At 35.6% G+C, this 21766-nt stretch overlaps 4 protein-coding genes and 1 non-coding gene across 6 annotated transcripts; 3 read left to right on the forward strand and 2 right to left on the reverse strand.

Annotated features, from left to right (window-relative positions):
- The first annotated feature begins 574 nt into the window (after positions 1-574).
- On the forward strand, positions 575-7299 carry LOC102596102 (argininosuccinate synthase, chloroplastic). Its single transcript, XM_006348626.2, has 10 exons — positions 575-762; positions 868-926; positions 1038-1119; positions 2476-2617; positions 3167-3215; positions 3362-3544; positions 5334-5408; positions 5554-5739; positions 6355-6443; positions 6537-7299. Exons 1-10 carry the CDS (start codon positions 696-698, stop codon positions 7087-7089), a joined length of 1485 nt encoding a protein of 494 aa, XP_006348688.1. The 5' UTR covers positions 575-695; the 3' UTR covers positions 7090-7299.
- Positions 7300-7808: 509 nt separating this feature from the next.
- LOC102596429 (uncharacterized) lies at positions 7809-10036 on the reverse strand. Its single transcript, XM_006348627.2, has 3 exons — positions 9123-10036; positions 8867-8923; positions 7809-8293 (listed from the first exon to the last, which is right to left on the reverse strand). The coding sequence occupies exons 1-3, from the start codon at positions 9946-9948 to the stop codon at positions 8256-8258; spliced, it is 921 nt and encodes a 306-aa protein (XP_006348689.1). The 5' UTR covers positions 9949-10036; the 3' UTR covers positions 7809-8255.
- A 640-nt stretch (positions 10037-10676) lies between these two features.
- TRNAN-GUU (transfer RNA asparagine (anticodon GUU)) lies at positions 10677-10750 on the forward strand. The gene has a single exon. It is a non-coding gene; the product is annotated as a tRNA-Asn (tRNA).
- Positions 10751-11528: 778 nt separating this feature from the next.
- LOC102596763 (protein root UVB sensitive 3) lies at positions 11529-18869 on the forward strand. Its single transcript, XM_006348628.2, has 14 exons — positions 11529-11807; positions 12494-12553; positions 12652-12690; positions 12764-12826; positions 12915-12971; positions 13382-13445; positions 14025-14108; positions 15719-15801; positions 15909-16038; positions 16141-16233; positions 16555-16693; positions 17267-17307; positions 17389-17579; positions 18278-18869. Exons 1-14 carry the CDS (start codon positions 11598-11600, stop codon positions 18374-18376), a joined length of 1353 nt encoding a protein of 450 aa, XP_006348690.1. The 5' UTR covers positions 11529-11597; the 3' UTR covers positions 18377-18869.
- Positions 18870-19276: 407 nt separating this feature from the next.
- On the reverse strand, positions 19277-21720 carry LOC102597088 (diphthine methyltransferase homolog). Of its 2 annotated transcripts, none has more exons than XM_006348629.2 (4): positions 21593-21720; positions 20975-21304; positions 19640-20326; positions 19277-19460 (listed from the first exon to the last, which is right to left on the reverse strand). In XM_006348629.2, exons 2-4 carry the CDS (start codon positions 21300-21302, stop codon positions 19426-19428), a joined length of 1050 nt encoding a protein of 349 aa, XP_006348691.1. In that variant the 5' UTR covers positions 21303-21304; positions 21593-21720; the 3' UTR covers positions 19277-19425. The 2 variants fall into 2 exon arrangements, with proteins under 2 accessions (XP_006348691.1, XP_006348692.1); XM_006348630.2 differs by having other exon boundaries at positions 20975-21318.
- Between the last annotated feature and the right edge of the window lie 46 nt (positions 21721-21766).

The raw sequence follows: 21766 nt of genomic DNA on the forward strand, positions 1-21766 counted from the left end.
TATTGATTTCATGTATATGAGTGTCTATGTCAATTTTTTGTGGGACTGAAAATGTTATTGTCTCTTCCTTCTAGGTCAATATAGTGAAATTTAAAGCTTTATTGATAGTAAATTTAGTGATTGAAAGTTTAGTAATTTAAGTCATTCTAACTACTTTTCGTTTTGAATGGATTGTTGTCACTTTTTTCACATTTTAATTGAATTGTTTCTTTTATTTTTGTGTATGGTTAATAACCGAATAACCGAACCAAACCAAACCGAAACCGATAATAATCAAACCGATAAATGTATATTATATTTGGTTTGGTTTGGTTTTGATAATTTTAAAACTGATTAAGGTGGTTTGGTTTTGGTTTTGATCAATAACCGATCCAAACCAATCCGTGAACACCCCTAGTTAGGATAATAGAACTATCGCGAAACTGTAACTTATAACTTTATATCTTATGATAAAGTTAGAAAAGTTGCTTTATGTATATTCTTTTTTTGTTTTATTGTAAATAAATTTCAATTTTTTTAATTATTTTTTTTCTATTTTTTTTTCAAGTGCAACACCCCTAAATGAAACCTACTCTTTGCTTATTGGCTGTTTTGCTTCCATACTTTTCTTCACTGCCACTTTCTTCCTCTGCCTCCATTTGTAGAATCAACTTTTCTTGAAGATTTATCAATTTTTTGTAAAGTAATCCTACTGGATGGCTCAAGTTCAAGCGATTTCTTCATGTTCTTCTGTCAATCTTCTGTTCAGGGGCTCTGTAAAAAGTATAAATTTTTCACTTTTTTGGGTGTTTGTGTTGTCAGAAATGGTTTTAATCTTGTAAAGATTGATTTTTGGACCTATTTTTTATGACCCTTTTGTAAATGCAGGTTCACCTAGGATTCAGGATAAGTTTTGGTGTTCAAAAAAGTTGGATTCTTTGCAAGAGGTTCTTGATACCCTTTAATTTATTGGATCTTTTTCAATGTTTTTTTTAGTTGAATGAAATTTTGCTGACGGGGTTTGTTTGTTTGTGTTTTATTCTGTTGTGTTATTGCAGCTTGGTGTAAAAGCTAGTGAATTTAATGGTGTTGCGATTGCTCGTAGCAGTTCTAGCTTTGCTTCCCCTTGTGCCACTCATGGTAGTTTTTATTAGCTTGTTATTTAAGTTTTTTGTCAATCCTGCTTTGAAAAAATATTTTCTTGAGCCGAGTTTCTATCAGAAACAACCTCTTGTGGATAGTGATAAGGTCTGCGTACACCCCCACCATCCCTAGACCCCACTTGTGGGATCACACTGGATTTGTTGTTGTTATTTGGTTTTTTGATAGATTATATAAGTCTGAAACACGTCCATTCATGTGTGAGCTTTGTTCTTTTTCTTGTCTTGGTTCTAGCTTGTGGAAATATGTTTTTGTTAAATGGTTGGTGGCGACTTAAGGTTTAAGGTCAGATGATCATATGGTTTACAGTTTTTAATGTTATCAGTTTCTGATGTGGCTAAATGATTTGTGGCAGTGGATTTGTGTTGGTACCAAGTGGGCCTTAAATTATTGCTATTCTGAAGCAGTATTCTTTAAGAAAAATCTAATCTTTATAGGGGAATACATTTTGTCTTCATTCATGTTCTTGTGAAGTTGAAATGATTTTTGTTCTATACGAAATTATCATATCGACTTCCAAGTACACATCTTTTCCCAGTCAAGAATCATGATTCAGTCAAGCTAAATTAGGTGCTCATGTGTGTAATTTTGGTGAATTTTTGTTCTAACTTCTAACACGTTGGTCTTTATTAGCATTTAAATATCTCTGCATACACCTATATTAGCATTGCATGTCTCTGTATATAGTAGAACATAAGGAACCCATACAAAGATCCTACTTAGTGGAGAATGTTTTCCATGAGAAATATTTTCCTCATTTTTTGATGTTTGGTTGGATATGAAGTTGGAGGAATGTGATTGTGGTGTAGGCTGGGGGTAGAGTTTTGGGGCATGGGAATATTGTTCGTTGATCATAAGTATGGTAGAGAAATGTTGACATGTCTGTAGGATCAGGATTTGAGTGGAAAATGACTTTGGTGGACTTTAGCTATTTTTCCTCTTAAAGAGAATATTTTCCACAGCTGCAGCAACCAAATATTGGAAAATCAAGGAAAATGGTTTTACTGGAAAACATTTTACATAATGCAAAAATCGAGGCCACTCTGTTGATTTACCTTTTTGTTTTAAAAATGCTCAAGGCATGTCCAATTTCCTGTTTTCAGTATTTCATATTGCTAGGCAACTTTGAATGGTGTAGAAAGTTGATCTTTTTCTGCAGATACTGCAGAGAATGACTGTCGAACTCAGCCATGAGATTTATATGTTCATCCATAGAAACTTCATTGTGCAACCCATTAGGGGTGCCATCAAAGAACTTGCCTGGTTGGCTTTGACAGTTTTAGTCGCCGATTTTTAGTGTATAGGTAATGATGAAAAATTACCTGAATATTGCAGCTATCCAGGCAGTCTTGGGCAATGACAAAGCAACAACAAGCTCCACTGTTGTTTTGGAAAAACCTCTTCGCAAAAAATTGAACAAAGTGGTTCTTGCTTATAGCGGTGGCTTGGACACTTCAGTTATTGTACCTTGGCTAAGGTAGCTCCTTTCTGATCTGCTGAATTTTCTTTTACAGTATTTTGGGCCTAGGATATGTTCCTTTGTTGTGTCATGTGTTTAACTGTAACTCTCCGAATATATGTTGGGTTGGCCTCAAATGTTGGTTACCACTTTCAGCAGTATGTGTTAGTTCTGGAAAAGTTGCTAGAAATTTATCTTGTATGTCCGTTTTACAAGATGGAAACTCTGTAACCTTGTTCTGTTTGCAACATATATCTGATTTCAAAGTACATGTAGAAAGAGAAAAGCCTGTCAAAATATAAGAACACGGTACTTCTTGTGTATAGAAATGGACTTTAGGGAATGAAAACAGCTTCAGCTTACAGATAATTACTAGCTTATTTTTTTCTTTTCAAAAGAAGATAATTTTGATAGGTTATTGGGAAGGTATCCAAGTAATCCAGAAAGTTAAATATAAAACTCCATGATAATCAAAATGACAAAATAAGTGAACAATTATGTTGCATGGTATGTATACCATGTTTTCATTCCTTCGTCTATTTCTTAGTATTCTTTTTCATTTTGCAGGGAGAACTATGGCTGTGAAGTTGTCTGTTTCACTGCAGATGTTGGTCAAGTATGCTTTTCTCTCTAGTCACTTATTGGTTCTTACGTTCTTGTTCAGCAAAAATATATAGAGTTATAGTGCATAAAATTTAACAGTCAAACAATTAAGTTTCTTTTTGTAGAATTCATGTCTGAGATGAATTATTACTTTCTCAGGGGATTAAGGAATTGGAAGGCTTGGAGGCAAAGGCCAAGGCTAGTGGGGCTTGTCAATTAGTGGTGAAGGATTTGCAAGAAGAATTTGTGAAAGATTACATATTTCCCTGTCTGCGAGCTGGTGCTATCTATGAAAGGAAATACTTGCTTGGGACATCAATGGCCCGCCCGGTTATTGCTAAGGTGAACTAAATTGAATCTTTTTTGGTCATTGTCCCTTTCCATGAACAACCCCAAACCTTCCCAGGAAAAGAGAGGAAAGAGTTTCTGTTGGAGAAGTTCATGTTTGTTTGCCAACTAAACAGAGGTTTAATACAAGTTTCGTCTTAATCCCATTTTTGTCTCTGGTCAGTATGCATTTTTTGGCACCCAACCAAGGATAGTGGACAATTTTTGCTCTTATTAAGCAGGTTATGCAATTAAGTTCCTCTATATTTGAATTATGTATAGTTAGTTTGTATAGTACCCAAGTTTTGTTTCCTGACAGGGACTTTCTTCTGCATAGTTCATTTTTAAGTGGTAATTTTTCCTAAAACAAAAGCTTAAAACGAAAGAATGTAAAAGGAGAAGAAAGAAAAAGGAGTCACAATCACACAGTCAATTAGACAAAATCACAGGCCCAACTGCTCTTTCCGTGAAAATTGAACTTGTGAGCGAATGATGTATAGGGTCTTGATCGATAATTCTTGAGCCAGATTGAACTTGTGCAAGGATTCTAGGTAATCATTCCAATAATTGGACTAAGCTTGTTATTATACATCTTAAGCAACTTCTCAAGGATATTAAATGTGGAGGATTTTGGAGAAATCCCGATTTGGTGCTTCACTGGATGTAGGTAGGCACTTAACAAACCTAGTCAGTTAATGAAGGTGTCATATGCACCATATTTGTGCATGCATTAAAGAGAATCAATATTCTGGAAAATAGGCATTGTTTTGGAAAAAGTAATATGTCTGTCTCTGAGTCACTTATGGGGCTTCTTGCTGTCTCTCTGGCTGTTGTTTGCTTGGGAGACGTATACAGCACCCTAGATGAATTTCCTCTGGTTGGATTCAGGTTTGCCTCTCAAAATGCGACCTGACTGTATGAGAGGAAACATTACTTTTTGGGGGAATGTTATAGAAATCTGGGGCTTTTTGCAGGCTCCTCCAAAATTGAGCTACACGGGTTCAACAAAATTTTTATAGGATCCAAGCAACATAGCCAGGGAGACATATGTAGCACCCATGATGAATTTCCTCCGGTTGAGTTCAGGTTGACCTCTCAGAAGCGACCTGTCTATATAGGAGGAAATATTAACTTTGATAGACATAGTTGCATTCTTTTCTGGTGTAAAATGCTTATGCAGTAGCATTTTCTGGAAAACTGTCTGCAAAACCAGCTCAGGCTGGTGTTTCCTCTATATAATTGCCTAACCTGCAGCGAAACAAATAGTTTGTTAACATGTATGGTAGAAGGCTGAAGAATTTGCCAGTATTTACAGCTGGGCTTCTCATGGAAGAACAAAATCAGAAATTGAAATTCTTAAAAACATAAAAAAGGTCAAGGATTCAAAGGTACACCAAAATGAAGAAATGATGAAACTTGCATTTGTAGGAATTCTGATGGAAGTCATTTTTGTTTCTTCATGATTCGTGTTCAGTATGAAAATTTCTTTTGGTGCATTTTTTATCTTTTAAGTGTCTGCTACTAGTTTCTATTCTTTCCCTATATTAAATGTGTTTTGTACATCAAGCATTAACATTTCCAGAAAGATGAAACTGCTAGTAAAGTACTAGCACGGACATCTTCACTATGCGATCGGGGTGCCAAACTTTTCATGGTCATATATTGGTCCACTATAACTGTCCTACTAACAGTCCAGTTATGAAGCAGATATAACAATTGATTAAGTGAACATCCGCATTTTAGCATCGGTGCTTTCATTGCCTGAAATTCGGGTTGGACTCTGAAATTTAGCTGATAAATACAGGCAATGGTTGATGTTGCCAGAGAGGTTGGAGCTGATGCTGTTTCTCATGGATGCACAGGGAAGGGAAATGATCAGGTATTATCCTGGATCTTCTTTTAACATTACTATCGCAATTTATCGGATCATCAACTCTGCAGCATTATCTTAAACCTATTTTTCTGAGCCCAGGGGACTGCTTAATGAACTCATCTTATTCAACTATGCTTCTTTACCACTACAGGTCCGTTTTGAGCTGACATTCTTTGCTCTGAATCCTGAACTCAGTGTTGTTGCCCCTTGGAGGGAATGGGAAATTACAGGAAGAGAGGATGCTATTGAATATGCTAAGAAGCACAATGTACCAGTTCCTGTGACAAAGAAATCTATCTATAGCAGAGACAGAAACTTGTGGCATCTTAGTCACGAGGTAATTATAGTTTGTGTTGATCTTGTGTAGCTTGTGATATTCATCTAGTAGCTGATCGTTCTATATCCACTGACTTGGTTGAGAAGTTGAAACTTTTTTCATCTCCTATTTGTTCTTGTCGATATATCAAATTTTGTCTCAACTTCAGCTTCATGCTTTTTCTTCATTTCTGTTGTAACTTTTTTCTTTTCGCTAAGAATTTTGGTGAAATCCACAGGCTCATCTTTCCTAGGACCAGTGGTATATATAATGTGTAAAACAGAGTGCTATGAAGGGTACCAGTCTTAATTGAGATTTTTATAGGATTATCATAATCGGTAAATGAATCACATAGAAGATAAATCTCCACTCTTAATAAGTTTTACTAATTTCTTTAGTAAACAAGGAATAAGAAACTAAAACATCAAAAATTAAGAAAATGTTATGACGTAGGCTCTGCCACTTCGGCGGAACTTAGATGGGCACCTCCAAAGTGCAATGGAGCCCACCAACTTAGGTCATGGGCCTTCCTGATTGCCCATCGACCCTATTCAGGTAAGTTTGAAGAAATATTGAAGTATGATCATGTGGATAACTGAATATACCAAAAAACTCATTTCAAAATGGTATTTGAAGGGAGATATTCTGGAGGACCCTGCAAATGAGCCAATGAAGGATATGTATATGATGTCAGTTGACCCCCAAGATGCACCTGATCAACCTGAGTAAGAATAATTTATTTCGATTTTCTCATTTATTGAAGTGATAAGATCTAATGCATTTCTTTCTCACTTTCAAAACTACTTCTAACTGTTCAGGTATGTGAATATTGGGATTGTCGCTGGTATTCCTGTTTCAGTAAATGGAAAGGAGCTCTCTCCCGCAACTCTTCTTTCTCAGCTAAATGAAATTGGCGGAAGACATGGAATTGGGCGAATAGACATGGTTGAAAATCGGCTCGTTGGAATGAAGAGCCGTGGAGTATATGAAACCCCTGGGGGAACTATCCTTTTCTCAGCTGTGCAAGAACTTGAGTCTCTTACACTTGATCGTGAAACAATCCAAGTCAAGGATTCTCTGGCCCTCAAATATGCGGAATTAGTTTATGCTGGCAGGTGGTTTGATCCACTTCGCGAGTCAATGGATGCTTTCATGGAGAATATTACCAAGACTACAACAGGTTCAGTTACTCTCAAACTATACAAAGGATCAGTTTCAGTGACAGGTCGTCAAAGTCCTAATAGTTTGTACAGACAAGATATCTCATCATTTGAGAGTGGGGATATCTACAATCAAGCCGATGCTGCAGGATTCATTCGTCTGTATGGGCTTCCAATGAGGGTTAGGGCAATGCTTGAGAAGGGTCTTTAAATTTTTGTTCATGTTGTGAATTGATGGTTTAGTGTTGACAGCTCCATCAAAGGGTCAGTAGAATCTTGTTTTTTCCATTTTGTAGCACTGTAGTTTTTGTATTGCTCTGGAGGCTAGTTTGTCGTTCAGATTGTCTTGCAGAAATTTCCTCTGGTTCGAAATATTTGAAAGTCCATACAGAAAAATTGCTAAATCTTGCAGTTTTGCTTTCCCCCTTCTGATTAATCTTATTTGTGTTTGATTACTAAATCTTGTTTGAGTAATTGACTAGTGAAACAAAATGTGGTAAGACTGCTGCAGGGCTTCCGTTCAGTGGAAAAAATGCAGCACGTGATGTGTGGTTAGGTGCATGTCACAAGTTTGAATCTTGCCATGGACAAAAGTCTAATATTAATTAGAGAAGGGTAGAGGGGCAGACTTATCATCCATCGAGTTTCAACTCATGTGCTAGCTGGCCAAGAAGAAAATATGTAGCAAGACTTAAACATGTAATAACAACTGTAATCTTGTGGAGTCTAGCAAGGGTAGGATGTACGTAAATTTTGTCATATCTTTGTAGAGTAGAGAGGTTGTTTTCGATAGACCTTTGACTCAAAATAAAGGAATTCAAAGCATGTTTGCAAGCAAAAAATATATATGACACCACACTAGCAAGATACAAAGCAACTAAAACAAGATACTAAGATAGGCTAGAAAGAAAAAAAATAACGGCAGCAAAATAGCAAGATGGACACCGCCAAAGAAGTAACATGTACAATGGATGAAGTAGAAGATACTACGCAAGCTGAACAAGAATACTACTAATACGGAGAAAAGGGGAAGAGAAGCTGAGCCCCCCCACATAAAGGTGCTAGGAAGCTCGACTACCTATTAACCTTTTATCCTAATTCTCGACCTCCAAACCTTTTTATCTAGGATTTTGTCCTCAGTAAACGAGAGGTGTAATAAGTAAACACAATATTCTTGATGTTAACCCTGAAGCCATGGAATTGATATTGAGAAGCAACAATAATTTAATCTCAGAGCCAAATTTCTAGGCTTCTGATCAACATAAAGTAATTTTATTAGTCTAATCTTGGTTGACATGAATCTCATAGATAGTATATGGACTGTTTGCACTTCATTTCATAGTCCTGAAATTTTTTGAACAAGATCTCTTCTGCCTCTTAGATGAAAAGCATCATCATCCAAAAGAATAAGATTCCTGAGGAAAAAAAAAAGCAGCAAAGAATAAGAAACAGTTCACAACAATAACTACGTCTCAGTCCCAAACAAGTTGAGGTCGACAATTAATCTTCTGAAATCTGTTCATGGAATTTGGTAAGTGAAACTTCAACACGTGTTGAACGAAAAAGGTTCAATTCCATGCACCAACACCGTAACAACACTAGGAGAGAGGAAGCCTTTCAATTGACCCTCCGTTCTCTCTTAAATAAATAAAACTCAGATGCATCTTGTGCTATACATGTGATTGTGTACGTAGACCTTACTCTTACCTTGGAAGTAGAGAGACTGTTTTCGACAGATCTTCACCTCAAGGAGTAAAAAACAATCCAAAGCAGTACAAAAAAAAACAATGGAAGTGAAGAAGCAATGACAAAAAGTATAGACAACTTGACAAATCATGTTGATAATTTTTTTTTATCTTTTTAGGACAGAAACAGTAATGTAAAAGCACAATACAGTTAGCAAAAAATTTCAACTAAAGAAGACTTTTTGGTCCAAAAAGTATAAAACTTTGGACAGAGGAAACTAGAAAAAAAGGAATTGCCTTTACCTCCAATACTCATTCCTGTTTGAATCTTGTGTCTCCATGTCCCACTCAAAGCATATCCTGATCACATCATAAACACATTATTAGTTGACTATTTCCGATAGACTCTTGACTCGGGATAAAACATTTCAAAGCATCCCAACGAGAAAAGTAACCGAAGTACAAGAAACAACAGATAACAACAAAGACAACCAGATAGTAACAAAACAATACGATAATCGAGTAATCAACAGATTAGTAAAAAAAAAATTCAACAAACCTCTTCCATAGCAATTAATAGTAGTGTTAACACCATTCCTACAAATGCAAGCAAAAGACTCATCTGCACCAGAAAAACCACAAAATCCACCACTATCCTCACAGTTCTTGCAAGACTCATCAACATAATATGAATTATTATACTGCAAAGATATCCCAAACTCCCATTTCATAGGATCTCCTTCATCACCTCCAAAACCATATATCGATGAATACGAAGAACACTGAAGCCTAGGCAAGTTCAAACCATAACCTGAACCAACAGGAACTGGTGGATCATAAACACAACATGTTGAAATTGGATCATTTGGTTCTAATCCAATCCCAGTCACCCCTTTGCAAGAATACATTCCCCTGCATACATTAGAACCCGAACCGCTATCACACAAGTCCTGTTTTGGATCAAACACAGCAGATGTTGTTGAACATCCTAGTAAAACAAACATGTTTTGTTTCATAATACTAAAGGGAGTTGAACTTGAATCATAATGATCCAATGTAAAACTGCCTGAATTCTGCATTGAGGAACATGTTGACATAAAGGGGTCAGTTAGAACAAATGTGTTGGTTGAGTAGTCTAGTGAGGAGATAGTGTAAATCCCAGAGGTAGTGGAAAATTGGAGAACTCCAGAAGTAGTGCATTTTATGAATCTTGAAAATGCAGGATGTCCACAACCAAAACCAGAACCAAAGGGATATTTTAGGACAATATTGCCACATTTATCAGTACATGAACCATTTAATGGGATGATACTTGGAACAGATTCAAGTGGATGAATTAGAAGAAATGAAAGAAAAAATAGAAAGATTTTGCTAGAACATGACATGATGAAAGATATGAAAATAGAGTGATCTGAGTTACTTATGAATGTGGAAAATGAGCCTCTTAATTGTGACAGAGTTTTGAATTGACACGAAGTTTAAGAAGGAAAATAAGACTTTCGAATATTGTGGTCTTAAGCTAAAAGATATGTAGAATCAAGAATGTATTAAAATCTTGTGGTCATAAACATGTTACGTTGACAGTATAAACATGTTACGTGAACAGTTGAAACTAAAGAGTTGCTAAAAAGGAAAAGAGACATTATTTTTTAAATGGACTAATGAGAAAAGTAGGAGAAAAAATTTGAAATTTGAGTAAATGGGGTATGCTCTTTTTGGTGGAGGAGTAATATTTTCAAATCTCCTTAAAAGAAGAGCCAGATTTTTATCATGCATTGTGACTACTGTATTCAGCCAAGTTTTCAAAGGATTCACAGTGAAAGAACAGTATGATTAAATAGAAGAATTTTTTTAAACCAATAAAGACAGTATGTTGAGTATAAAGTTGTCTTTGTTTAAACGATACAAAATTGACTTTATTAAAAAGCTATATAGAGGAAATCAATTATCAATGTAAAATATTTAATTATTTCTTAACGCCTTTGTCTAACCTGGTTTGTACAGATTATACACATATTATACATTTACCGATTATTTTTAGTTTAAGCAATTGAACGTAAAAAATATTTACTCATCGTATAAAATTATTTGTTTTCAACTCTAACAACACAAAGCTGGAATAGCTCAGTTGGTTAGAGCGTGTGGCTGTTAACCACAAGGTCGGAGGTTCAACCCCTCCTTCTAGCGTTGATCTTTACATTTTAGAGTAATTTTTTTTAAAGTGTTTTTTAATTAATATTATTAAGTGATTCTTTTAATTAGTGTGTTATTTTTTTATAAATCACTTAAACGAAATGATGGAAATAATAAAGAACAACAGACATTAATTAATCCTTCCATTTCGAAATAAATAAATAAATAAATCCTATGTAATTCTGCAAAGTAAGGTCGGGGAAGGGTAAAATGAACACATATCTTATCACTATTTTAAAAGTAGAGAGGCTGTTTCCGATAGACCCTCGACTAAAAAAAAAACAGTCCAAATAGACTAGATAGAAATAACATAAATGAAGACAGTCATGACAAAATTCTGCAAAGTAAGGTCGGGGAAGGGTAAAATGAACACATATCTTATCACTATTTTTAAAGTAGAGAGACTGTTTCTGATAGACCCTCGACTAAAAAAAAACAATCCAAATAGACTAGATAGAAATAACATAAATGAAGACAGTCATGACAAAATACTACAGACAATTTGACAAATCATCCTAAACAATAGTCATAACAAGTTACAAACATAATCAAAGTGTATTACTACGAATAGTACGAAAATACCACTAATAGTAAAGAGGAATAATCTAGACAACGCTCAACTAACTAATCCTAATATGTATCCTTCGTAACCACTTATCTAATGTCACGTCCTTAAGTCTTTAACACAACTTTAATGGATTTCGAGAAGCACATTAAATTAAAGAAAATGATAATTTTGAAAAAAATAATAACTACTCTATTCTTATTTATTTTTCACTCCTTTTTCTTTTCTTTATATCAAAAGGAGGACTTTCAGTTTGACTTCTCGCCGGCGAACACAATGGAGGGAGATCAAAAGGTGAATTCCACTTCTCCGGCGCCGGCGGCGGAGCCGGCGATGATGATCGAAGAATGGAACGGAACTTCGTCGACGAAACTCACGAAGACGGCCACCATAACTTCCACTTCTCATTCTTCGATCTCCATCCAAAGATCCAGTAACGCATTCACTCATATCTCTCAAAGAATTCTCCAAGCTTTCGTTCCTGAGGCAAGTTTTCCGGTCTCTTAAACTCAAAATTATACTCCCACAGTTAAAAATTTGAAAAATTATACTGCTCCGTTTCAATTTGTTCGTCTTAATTTCCTTTTTAGTCAGCTTAAAAAAATGCACATTTTACTGCAATTTGCGTATTTTTTTCTTAAATTTCGTGTCAAGTTAAAATCAAGCATATAAATTGAAGCAGAGGGAGTATTTATATTAAAGCTGCACACACATTGTTACATAAGTACTAATGAGGCATGATTATGAACTCATTAACGTTTAATTGTTTGTTTAAGAGTGTAAGAATATTTAGGAAAGTGAAAGTATTTTAGTTGAATGGTATTTTAACAAAATATGAAAAAAAGATTTGATTTTTTTGGTGATTTAAGGAAAATGTTTACCAAGTTGAAACAGTTCTGAGATATTTGGTTGAATGGAGGTGTATAGGAAAAGGTCAAAAGATTTGATTTTTATTATGTTAGTAGAGAAATGATGCATAAGGTTAGATAAACAGTTATGTAATAGTATTGGTTTAATGGAGTATGAGTAAAAAAAAAAAAATTAATTAATTTTTATGGAAATGATTCATGAAGTTTGCTTCTTTTTCTTTGGAGCAAGAGATGTCGAGTGTGTTTCATCTGTATCGATTATTCTGTCTGATTATTCTTTTTGTTTTTTCAATTTATTTACAGGGGTATCCAACTAGTGTTACTCCAGACTATTTTCCTTTTCAAGTATGGGATTCATTGCAGGTTAGACTTGTTGCCCATAAAATTAATTTTCTGTTTCTCAATTGGTGTTGAGGGCGGTGTTATCTTTCTGTTTTCATGTTATTGTTATATTACTGCAGGGGCTTTCTACGTATGTGCGGATGATGCTCTCTACACAAGTAAGAGAATATCAGTATTAATGTGAGTAACTTGTGATATTAAAGGCTAATTCACCTGCTCAAACAAATATAGGCTCTTCTAAGTGCTATAGGCGTTGGTGAGAAATCGGCTACTGTTATTGGGGCAACGTTTCAGGTGGAGTCCGACATTATTTTGTTCATTGCACTTTACATTGTATACTAGTTTGATGACAATGTTTTTGAAAAAATTAAAAATGTTCCAGTGGTTCTTGCGAGATTTAACTGGAATGCTTGGAGGTGTCTTGTTCACTTGTTACCAGGTTTCGTTCTTTTCTCTCTGGCATAGTTTTCCAGTATCATATTGATCCTATGGTATCAATTATCAAATAATGCATGTCTTGATTCCTTTAAAAACTGAAGCTACAGAAGCATCTCATTTCTTCGAGGATAAACGATTTCTCATCAGACTTGCACTCTTAACATTTCATTACCGGCTCTACGTGAAATATATGACAAACCAACGCTCCTTCCCCATAAAGGAAGGAAATGAATGAAATGATGATTTCTTTTCCACTAAGATAGTTGTGATTGCAGCATAGTATGGGGCTAAATAGAACATTCCTTCGGACAGTATTTTTTGACCTGCCTCTTACACCAAGTGTCCTATTAATGTTGATTGAATATTAAATACTTGTTTGAAAATGACTGGTGTGGTTGCTTTCTTTTTCAGGGTTCTAATTTAGACAGCAATGCCAAAATGTGGCGTTTGGTGGCAGATCTCATGAATGATCTTGGTATGCTCTTTCACCTGTATTTTGTGTTAACTCTAGTCACTTTTGTTCTTTGTATCGAAATTATATGAAAATATACTTCCTATTTTGGTGTATCCCATTACTATATGATGATGTTTGACTGGCCAGTGGCCATGGAGTTTAAGATGTTCTTTGACATGCATTTGTTTCTAGTGACAGTAGAAGAAAATTGTAAATTAATGGTAGAAAAATTTGGTCGATAGAGAAGATGTCACATCAAAATTTATTTGAACAGTTTAGTGAATTTGAATTATTGAAAATTAGAAGTTGTGTCTTTATCAAAAAAAGAAAATTAGAAGTTGTGTAGAAGTTGGATGGTGCAAAATATTTTAGGACATTCAATAAAGGAAAGAGTGTCATATAAATTGGGACAAAGGGAGTATAAGTGATGGGGCACTGGTTATTCTTGTAATTTTAATTGATTTATTAAGTTTAGAAATGCAGCAACAAATTATTTAATATTAGAGAACAGTTTCTAGAAGGTCAAATGACATTGCTTTGTGCTTCTGTTGTCATTCCTGAAACGCTCAATGACAATAAAATCATTTGCATTTCTTGCAGGAATGTTGATGGATCTTGTATCTCCTTTATTTCCATCAGCTTTTGTGTTCATCGTCTGCATAGGGAGCTTATCAAGGTCATTCAGTAAGTGAATTATCTGCTCTTTGAAATGGCAATATCGTTCACTTATCCTCTAATAAAAGAAAGTGTAAAGTCTGCCTGTGTCTAGCATGACCTGTTTGTCTAATGCCTTTTGTTTTTTAGGGTTGGGGCGGTTAGCATGAATTGTCTGATATATCAGATCCTTCACCCTGCCGAAAGTACTAAATGCGCTTTGTAATTCAATGTAAAGATGCTTCCCTTTACTATCTTGATCTGTTGTGTCTTGATTTATTACATGGGTGAATCTCATAGTATATATTTAAAATGAAACACAAGTTTTGAAAAGATGCTATATCGTTGAGTTGCTCTTACTCAATCGTCTAGTCCTTTGTTCCAAGAGTCACATAAAATAGACATAAAGGTATCAAACTTTCTTTTCAAAAAAACTAGTCTAGTCCCTTGTTCCAAGAGTTGTACAAAATAGATATAAAGCTATTGAACTTTCTTTTTCTAAAAACTAGTTTCTTGCAGTATGTGAATCCAACATTGTGGGAAAGGTTAATCAGCTCCTGTTCCACGACGATATCTCTGTTAAAGTGCCTAAAATATTCAAAATTTCACATCAGCATTTGTCACAGAAACAATAAGTCTTCTCATTGTAGTCTTATCTAAGATTAAGAGCTTTGACATCTAAAAGATGATTGCACTATTTCTTTCACCTAGGTAATGGAAATTAGAATCAGCCACTGATCAGTTTCCTGTCCTTGTCATCATGAACGAACTTTTCGCCTTCATGTGTGGGTCAATTACTGTGGATCGCACCTTTTCCTTGTTGAATAAGTAGATTGATCTTATTGACAAGGAGGACAAATCCCATGTACAAGGGTTCCATTCTGCGAGCAGTACACTCATCTATATAGGTTTGAGAGTCCTTACGAGCAAAAACTGGAATGATAATTTGCAGTAGCAGTATTCCCTCTCCTCTCCTTCAAAACCTCTTCTATTCTTTCTTCCACACAAATTGCTCGTGGAGTCACTTCCGGTCCCCTATTCATGACTTATTACTTCCAAATAGTGCTATAATAGAGCTTGCATAATGCAGCTGATAGATAACAGGTCAAGTATCAAACTCTGCATTTCAGTCACGACTTCACAAATGAAAAATGCTTAACGCCCTATCCCGATCTCTTGCACATATATTGTATATTTGTATGGTCTATTGGTCTTCAATTTTGCAGCAGAAGATTGTTAATCGTTTGGCCTTACACTTCATAACTGTTCTACCTGTTAAATACTTTCGAAGTTTAGATTACATAATACATACAGTAATAGTTACTTATTTGCTCTAGAGTTATAATCTTCACTTTCTTCTTGACTGCTTTCTTTGTTTGTCCTTCTGACTAGAATATTATGAGATTTTAATTGCAGTAGCTTTATGATCTCTAGGTTTTCATGAACTTCATCCCATTTTAGATACTGGTTATTTTCTGCTAACAATTTTAAGAAGTTTGAAGCATGTTTTTAACCTTGGTGGCTAGCCTTAAAGCTTTAAATCTTTTACTAGAAGATGAATTTTCTGGTTAATGAGGCCAAATATGCTCTGCACTGATGGAGCTGATTCTCTAAATCTCCTCTATTTTCTTGCCATTTAGCTGGTGTTGCTAGTGGAGCCACTAGAGCAGCTTTGACGCAGCACTTTGCCCTTGAAAACAATGCAGCAGATATAGCTGCAAAGGTATTGTGATAGATCTTATGGTGGCATTCATTTCAAAAAGATAGTAAGGTGTCAAAGAACTGAATTCCTTTACTCAGACTTGGCATCCATTTTTCCTGTTCTGATAGGAAGGAAGCCAAGAAACTCTTGCTACGATGATTGGAATGGCTTTAGGAATGCTTCTTGCACGCCTCACAATTGGCCACTCCTTTCCCATTTGGATATCCTTTTTGTCTCTTACTATGTTCCATATGTATGGTTAGTTATGCTTTGCTTTGAATTCCCTGTTTCTGTGAGTTATAAAATGCAAAGCTGAAGCTTTCTAAAATGCAAGCCATACTAACTCCATGCATCTCGCAGCAAACTACAAGGCTGTCTGTTGTCTTTCGCTGAATACTCTGAACTGTGAAAGATGCTCCATTGTTTTATCACATTTCCTCAAGACAGGCCAAGGTTAGTAGATCATCTTAATTTTATCATAGTCATCAGAAGGGATAACTGTATCCATGCCCTAGAATATCATCTGGGTAGGAATATCTCATGATGTTGTGAATCTAAAATGACTCAAATTTTTTGTTGCTTTTGCTTTTTGCAATAGAATCATTAACCATTAGAGTTCCTCTGTGTGCTGAATGTTGCAAGCACGAGTCTTTGAATATGCATGCAGAAAAAAATATGTGAATCTTGTGGTTAATGTCTAATAACATTAGTTCAGTTACTTATCCAAAAAACCATTAGTTCACTTATCTGGAGGTTTCATGCATTGGTTTTCAGTACTCTCTCCAAAGAAGGTCTCTTCCATGGAGCATGTTCTACCTTTATGGATGACCTCGTGGAACTTAAAGGGTGGTGATTCTCTATACAAGCAAGTACGTTTAGGTGTCAGAGTTTCTTCACTTGACAGCCTTGCTATGTGAGTTTTCATGTTTCTTAATACTAATTTGCATCCATATCTGTTGAATGTGGTACTAGCAGAGAAGAAACATTATTTTCTTCTTCTTCTTTACTTGCTAACAATTAAATTTGCTTCTTATTGTCGAAAAGGCTGAAGATATACAAACAGTATAGAGTGGTGTAATCTAGAGATAATAAAAATTATATATTTGAAGTAGGAAAATGAAAATTCCTATATAGTTATCTTCTAGACATTTTATTCTTTATTAAAAAAATCCATAAGATTAAATATCGTTTCTTTCCTTAAAATCCTTTCCCTTTTATTTTGCATTTGATAAGGCTTAATTGATATCACTCATGACCATGTAATGTTGAAATGCAAACGAAAAGCTTGTAATATTAATTAGCCAGCTTCGAATAGCATGTTCTGTTAAATGGTACCTTGATATGCTTCCTATACTCAAACTTTATGGTTAATGTATTTTTCTCTGAAGTGGCTCCCTAATGCACTTTCAATACTGCTCCTAGATTGTTAAAAAGCAGTGTGTTGAATATTTGGGTAGTTAAGTAACAAATTGTCTTTGATGGATAGGGTTGACCTATTACAATCTGCTGGATCGCATTACAAGAAAGGTTGATAGATATATTAAATGTTTTCAAGCTAAACTACTTGAGCTAAGAATTTCGCTTATATCTTCTCTTTCGTCTTTCTAGAGAAATATTTACTTCAACAAAAAGGGGGTATTATCAGGATTATTACTCATAAGGATTCAGCGGGAGCTGATATATTACAATCGTTCATCCATGCTCTTGTCATGGCAAAACTAGATGATCAAGATGGAGGATCCATGTCTTCGGAAGGCCAATCATGGATGGATAAGCATTATGAAGTCTTTGTTTTGAAGGTATTTGTCTACACCAGAAGCTCCTTTTAGAGAGGAAATTTCATAATATATTCACTGCTTTTACAAATTACAATTACTGAAGCATAGCCAACTACCAATTTTTTTGAAAAAATCAGTTTATCAATATTTTGAAGCAAATGCCACCTAAATAGGTTGATGTTCCATTATGTGTCATCACGAAACAGTTCATATGCTAAAATTTGTATCTGAAAAGTGAAGTTGGCAAATGGTGGGAGGTATCCCATGGAATTAGTCGAGGTGCACGCAAGTTGGCCCGGACACCACTGTTATCAAAAAGAAAAAAAGTGAAAACTGGCGAATGGTGTAGAAGAGGAGAAGTGCAAATGCCGATAAGAAGTCAACCCACATTTTTTTGTGATAGTGATGTTTGGGGCTAACTTGTGCACACCTCGTCTTATCCTCAGAGTACCTACTACCTCTCACTAGCACAGATACCGGGTTGCTTTACCCGTTAAGATTTAGGCAAATTAGAAGAGATCACCTTGTGTTTTTTGCTTCCACTGAGATTTGAACATGAGATCTCATGGTTCTCTTCTCACTTCATTGACCATATGGGTGCACCCTCCCACATATAAGCCAATTTTGTCATGCCAAATTTCCCATAACTTGCTAGCTGTGCAGTTTCTGTTTTTAGATTGAGCTAAGTATCTTGTTTCTTACACAATTCTCTGTCACAGCTTCAGTCATCAGGATGGAAGACTGAACGTCTACTATCATCATCAGTCGTTTGGAGAGCAAATTGGCTGGTAAATTATTCAGATGGCAAACATGACTAGTCTACTTTAATACAAAGTAAAAGTCATCTAGTTTCAGTCAGATGCTTTCAATTTACGACTTGGGGTGATTTCAAGTCATCATTCGGTATGTCTTGGATCTTCCAATGATCATTGAGAAGGTAAAAGTTTAGCCCGGCCTACATGTTGTGTTCAAAGGATAGCATTTGATGGATAGTTTCCATGATCTTGGAGAAACTCTTGTTTATTGGAATTTTAAGTAGGTCCTGGATAATCTTGAAATCAAAGTTGTAATTTATTGGCCTTTAGTATATGTTATGTAGGTCAAACTCCAAGTAGGGCTTGATGCCTGTATAGCCTTGTCTTTGTTAGAATGGGAAAATCTTGAGATGTTTGCTGCTTTGGAATGCTCCCTTGGGACAAGTGATGTACACTAGGGTTGTACAAGTAATTTATCACCTATTGTCACAACTCGACTTGTACAATGATTTGGATTAGAGTTATGAGGTTCTAAAAACTTTACTTCCAATCTCAACTTGATATTTATGTTGTATTATTCAAGTGGTATTGGTAGGGAGTCATGGAGCAATCGTAAAGTTGTTTTCATGCGACTTATAGATCACAGGTTCGAGCTGTGGAAATCACTGATACTTCCTTTCCAAAAAGTGTCCTCCATCTAATATAATCATTTTTAGATGAGAGGAATTTTGGCAAGATATCTTTTTTGGGGTGTGGATTTTACTACTTCTAGATGGCTTAACATACCTAGTGTAATTCTACAAGTGGTCACGGATAATCGATATGAAATGTATAATTACCATTTAACGTTATAAGTTTTAAGAAAATAAGCATATAAGTTAAATTTGAATTACAATGAATTGTTTGGCAATTTTGATAAAAGTGTGTAAGTTAAATTACATTGCTAAAAGGACAACAACAATGTTGGTTAACAAGAAATAAAAATATCTGAATTCGATTTTGGTTGATCGAGCAACCAATATCTTGAGTACCCGTGATGGTAACCACAACTGCTGGCATGTTATGTTTGGACATAGAATCAAGTCCTTGTGAATGGGCAAAGCCAGGTGCTGTTATTTTACGATGGTTGGGACAATTGCTTCCATTACTGACCAGAAAGACACCAAATTCACCTTAGGTAGAAAGAGTTGGTAGGGGAATACCTTCTACAAAAGGTTTAAAATGGTGAATCGGGGTAGAGTAGCCCGATGATCCTATAGTCATTTGGGCGGCTATTGAAAGAGAAGCATATTCTACCAAGAACATAGGGTCATTCGGGAATATTACCTTCTGGCATCCATACACGAAGGAGCTGGTCATAAAACGAGCAAGTAGCGATGACATTATTCTTCTCTAAGCGACCTCTTTGCCAATCTGCTCCATATGCCAGGGAACCATGCTTATTATAGGTTTCAACTACTTCAGGTTGATCGCCTTTAACTTTGACAATTGCAAATCCATTGTGCATACAAGCAGTCAAGACTAGGTCCGGTACAGAAGGATGGTACTTAATTCTCCAAACCCCTCCACCTAAGGAGATTGACGTCTCATGTACAGGTTTTGCGGTTGATCTTACATCCCATACCCTTAGGTGTTCATCATAGCTACCGGTGAGTAAGGTATAAGGGTCACTTGGACTCTTAGCAATGCAGCAAATCCCCATTGTGTGAACTTTTCTATTTTGGAATGCTATGTTAGAGGGATCATCTCGCAAATCCCAGCAACTAAATTTGCAGTCATCTGAACCTGTATACACCAGCTGTGGTTGGTGGATATCAAAAGAGGCAGCCCAAACTTCAAAGTCATGCGCTTTCCAGTCTCTGGAAATGCTCAGTTGAGACTCGAGGAGTGAAGTTATCGAGACTGATCCATCTGAAAGCCCCACAGCGAGGGATGTAGCTGATGGATTCCAGTCTATACACAAGCACATAGAGGAACTGACATGTTCGTCGCTTATCTCCAGTAAACTATTCCCTGTAATAATAATAAGATCCTGCCATGTTAGTGCTTCAGTTGGTTATTAAAAGTAAAGTGCCAAATGAAGCAAGGTACTTCAAGGACCACCAATGCTAAATGAAAAAGGGAAAAAGAGGTCGATGGGAATAACAGCAACAACACACCCAGTATAACTTCTTAATAGCTAAGTGAAAAAAATTAGTTTCAAATGAAGGTGGTTATGAAGTTTGTATTACGTCAAAGGTCATTGAGACATTGTATTCCAATTCATCCAATCTACACATTACTAAAAGATTTCCATTATCTCCTTCCTCTGTTACATATAACTGCTATAAAGTACCTTTAACCCCATACAAGTGTATTTCAGTGCTTTTACAAATATATTTTTAATAAAAGCAACGAAATGATATCTCCCAAAGCTATCTATTCCTAATCCGATAGCAACCTGAGGGCTACCTTATATGCCTCTGATTCAATACAACAACATACTACACCTCGATGCCAAGTTAGACTAGACGCATTTCTCAACACTAGACTCATTTCATTCCAGATACTCCATAACTTGGTTTTCATAGTAGATAAAAAACTAAATATGTTCTCCCTCATGTAACACTTCCCCTTTGACGATAAATAACATAAAACACAACAAGAGATGCTCAAACATACCAGGAACTTGTGATTCATCCAAACAAGATTCAAGTTTGTGAACTCTAACATAACCATCAGCATCAGCTTGAGCCAGTAGTGGCCCCACAGTTCCACTGATCGGGCTCCATTTTATATCAAATATACCAGCTGTTTGTACTCTATTTATCAAACTAAGGCGACTGGAATCAGCATCAACATCAAACAGGGATATACTACCAGTTCTACTAGGTTGATCTCCTTCTTGTAAAGTATAAGTACATGCTGCTAGAACATTGTGAAAAGATTCGTGTGGACAAAACTCCACAGCATCAGCATTTCCATCTAGATGGCAATGAGCTATATCCATACCTGAATAACATAAACTACAAGAATGAATAAAAAAATATCAAGTTCAGTTGGACATTTTGTCGAACATGTTGTGAACTATCACTTAGTTAGCCTTTGGCAATAGATTTTGGATCAGATTTTGAATTCACACACAAAAGTTTGAATCTTTAAAACTAAAAATGAGAAATCGAGTTGAAAACTGGAAATTTTCAGGTGTAAAACCGGATTATTGTTCATTAAACTGCATTTTTCATCAGCAGAAAAGCAAAATTAGAAAATAAATTACTGAGAATCAGAGAATTGACTCACCGGAGTGTTTTTCCGATGATTTTGCCGATCAGTATGTGCTTATGGCGGCTGCTTAGTTCACCGGCGGCTTCAGAAAGCTTGGTGGTAGTTCAAAAATAGTCCTTTTAAGTATGTATTTAATAATTTGAGTCTTTTAATACTTACCAAAATTCTCAAAAAGTAAGGTGTTTATGA

The sequence above is a fragment of the Solanum tuberosum genome, unplaced genomic scaffold (genome assembly GCF_000226075.1).
Source record: "Solanum tuberosum cultivar DM 1-3 516 R44 unplaced genomic scaffold, SolTub_3.0 scf00103, whole genome shotgun sequence".
Lineage (NCBI taxonomy): Eukaryota > Viridiplantae > Streptophyta > Magnoliopsida > Solanales > Solanaceae > Solanum > Solanum tuberosum.

What these genes read in the sequence shown, in the direction of transcription:
- LOC102596102 (XM_006348626.2), top strand. Translation starts at nt 696, where the DNA reads ATGGCTCAAGTTCAAGCGATTTCTTCATGTTCTTCTGTCAATCTTCTG. An exon ending in TCACTGCAGATGTTGGTCAA is followed by an intron (nt 3,216 to 3,361) that starts GTATGCTTTTCT and finishes TTACTTTCTCAG; the next exon opens with GGGATTAAGGAATTGGAAGG. An exon ending in TGTGGCATCTTAGTCACGAG is followed by an intron (nt 5,740 to 6,354) that starts GTAATTATAGTT and finishes TGGTATTTGAAG; the next exon opens with GGAGATATTCTGGAGGACCC.
- LOC102596429 (XM_006348627.2), bottom strand. Translation starts at nt 9,948, where the DNA reads ATGTCATGTTCTAGCAAAATCTTTCTATTTTTTCTTTCATTTCTTCTA. An exon ending in TATTAATTGCTATGGAAGAG is followed by an intron (nt 8,924 to 9,122) that starts GTTTGTTGAATT and finishes TGATGTGATCAG; the next exon opens with GATATGCTTTGAGTGGGACA. An exon ending in AACAGGAATGAGTATTGGAG is followed by an intron (nt 8,294 to 8,866) that starts GTAAAGGCAATT and finishes TTTTTTCCTCAG; the next exon opens with GAATCTTATTCTTTTGGATG.
- LOC102596763 (XM_006348628.2), top strand. Translation starts at nt 11,598, where the DNA reads ATGGAGGGAGATCAAAAGGTGAATTCCACTTCTCCGGCGCCGGCGGCG. An exon ending in TCCAAGCTTTCGTTCCTGAG is followed by an intron (nt 11,808 to 12,493) that starts GCAAGTTTTCCG and finishes ATTTATTTACAG; the next exon opens with GGGTATCCAACTAGTGTTAC. An exon ending in GAGCTTATCAAGGTCATTCA is followed by an intron (nt 14,109 to 15,718) that starts GTAAGTGAATTA and finishes CTTGCCATTTAG; the next exon opens with CTGGTGTTGCTAGTGGAGCC.
- LOC102597088 (XM_006348629.2), bottom strand. Translation starts at nt 21,302, where the DNA reads ATGGATATAGCTCATTGCCATCTAGATGGAAATGCTGATGCTGTGGAG. An exon ending in GGATGAATCACAAGTTCCTG is followed by an intron (nt 20,327 to 20,974) that starts GTATGTTTGAGC and finishes TTATTATTACAG; the next exon opens with GGAATAGTTTACTGGAGATA. An exon ending in TCGTGTATGGATGCCAGAAG is followed by an intron (nt 19,461 to 19,639) that starts GTAATATTCCCG and finishes CTTTCTGGTCAG; the next exon opens with TAATGGAAGCAATTGTCCCA.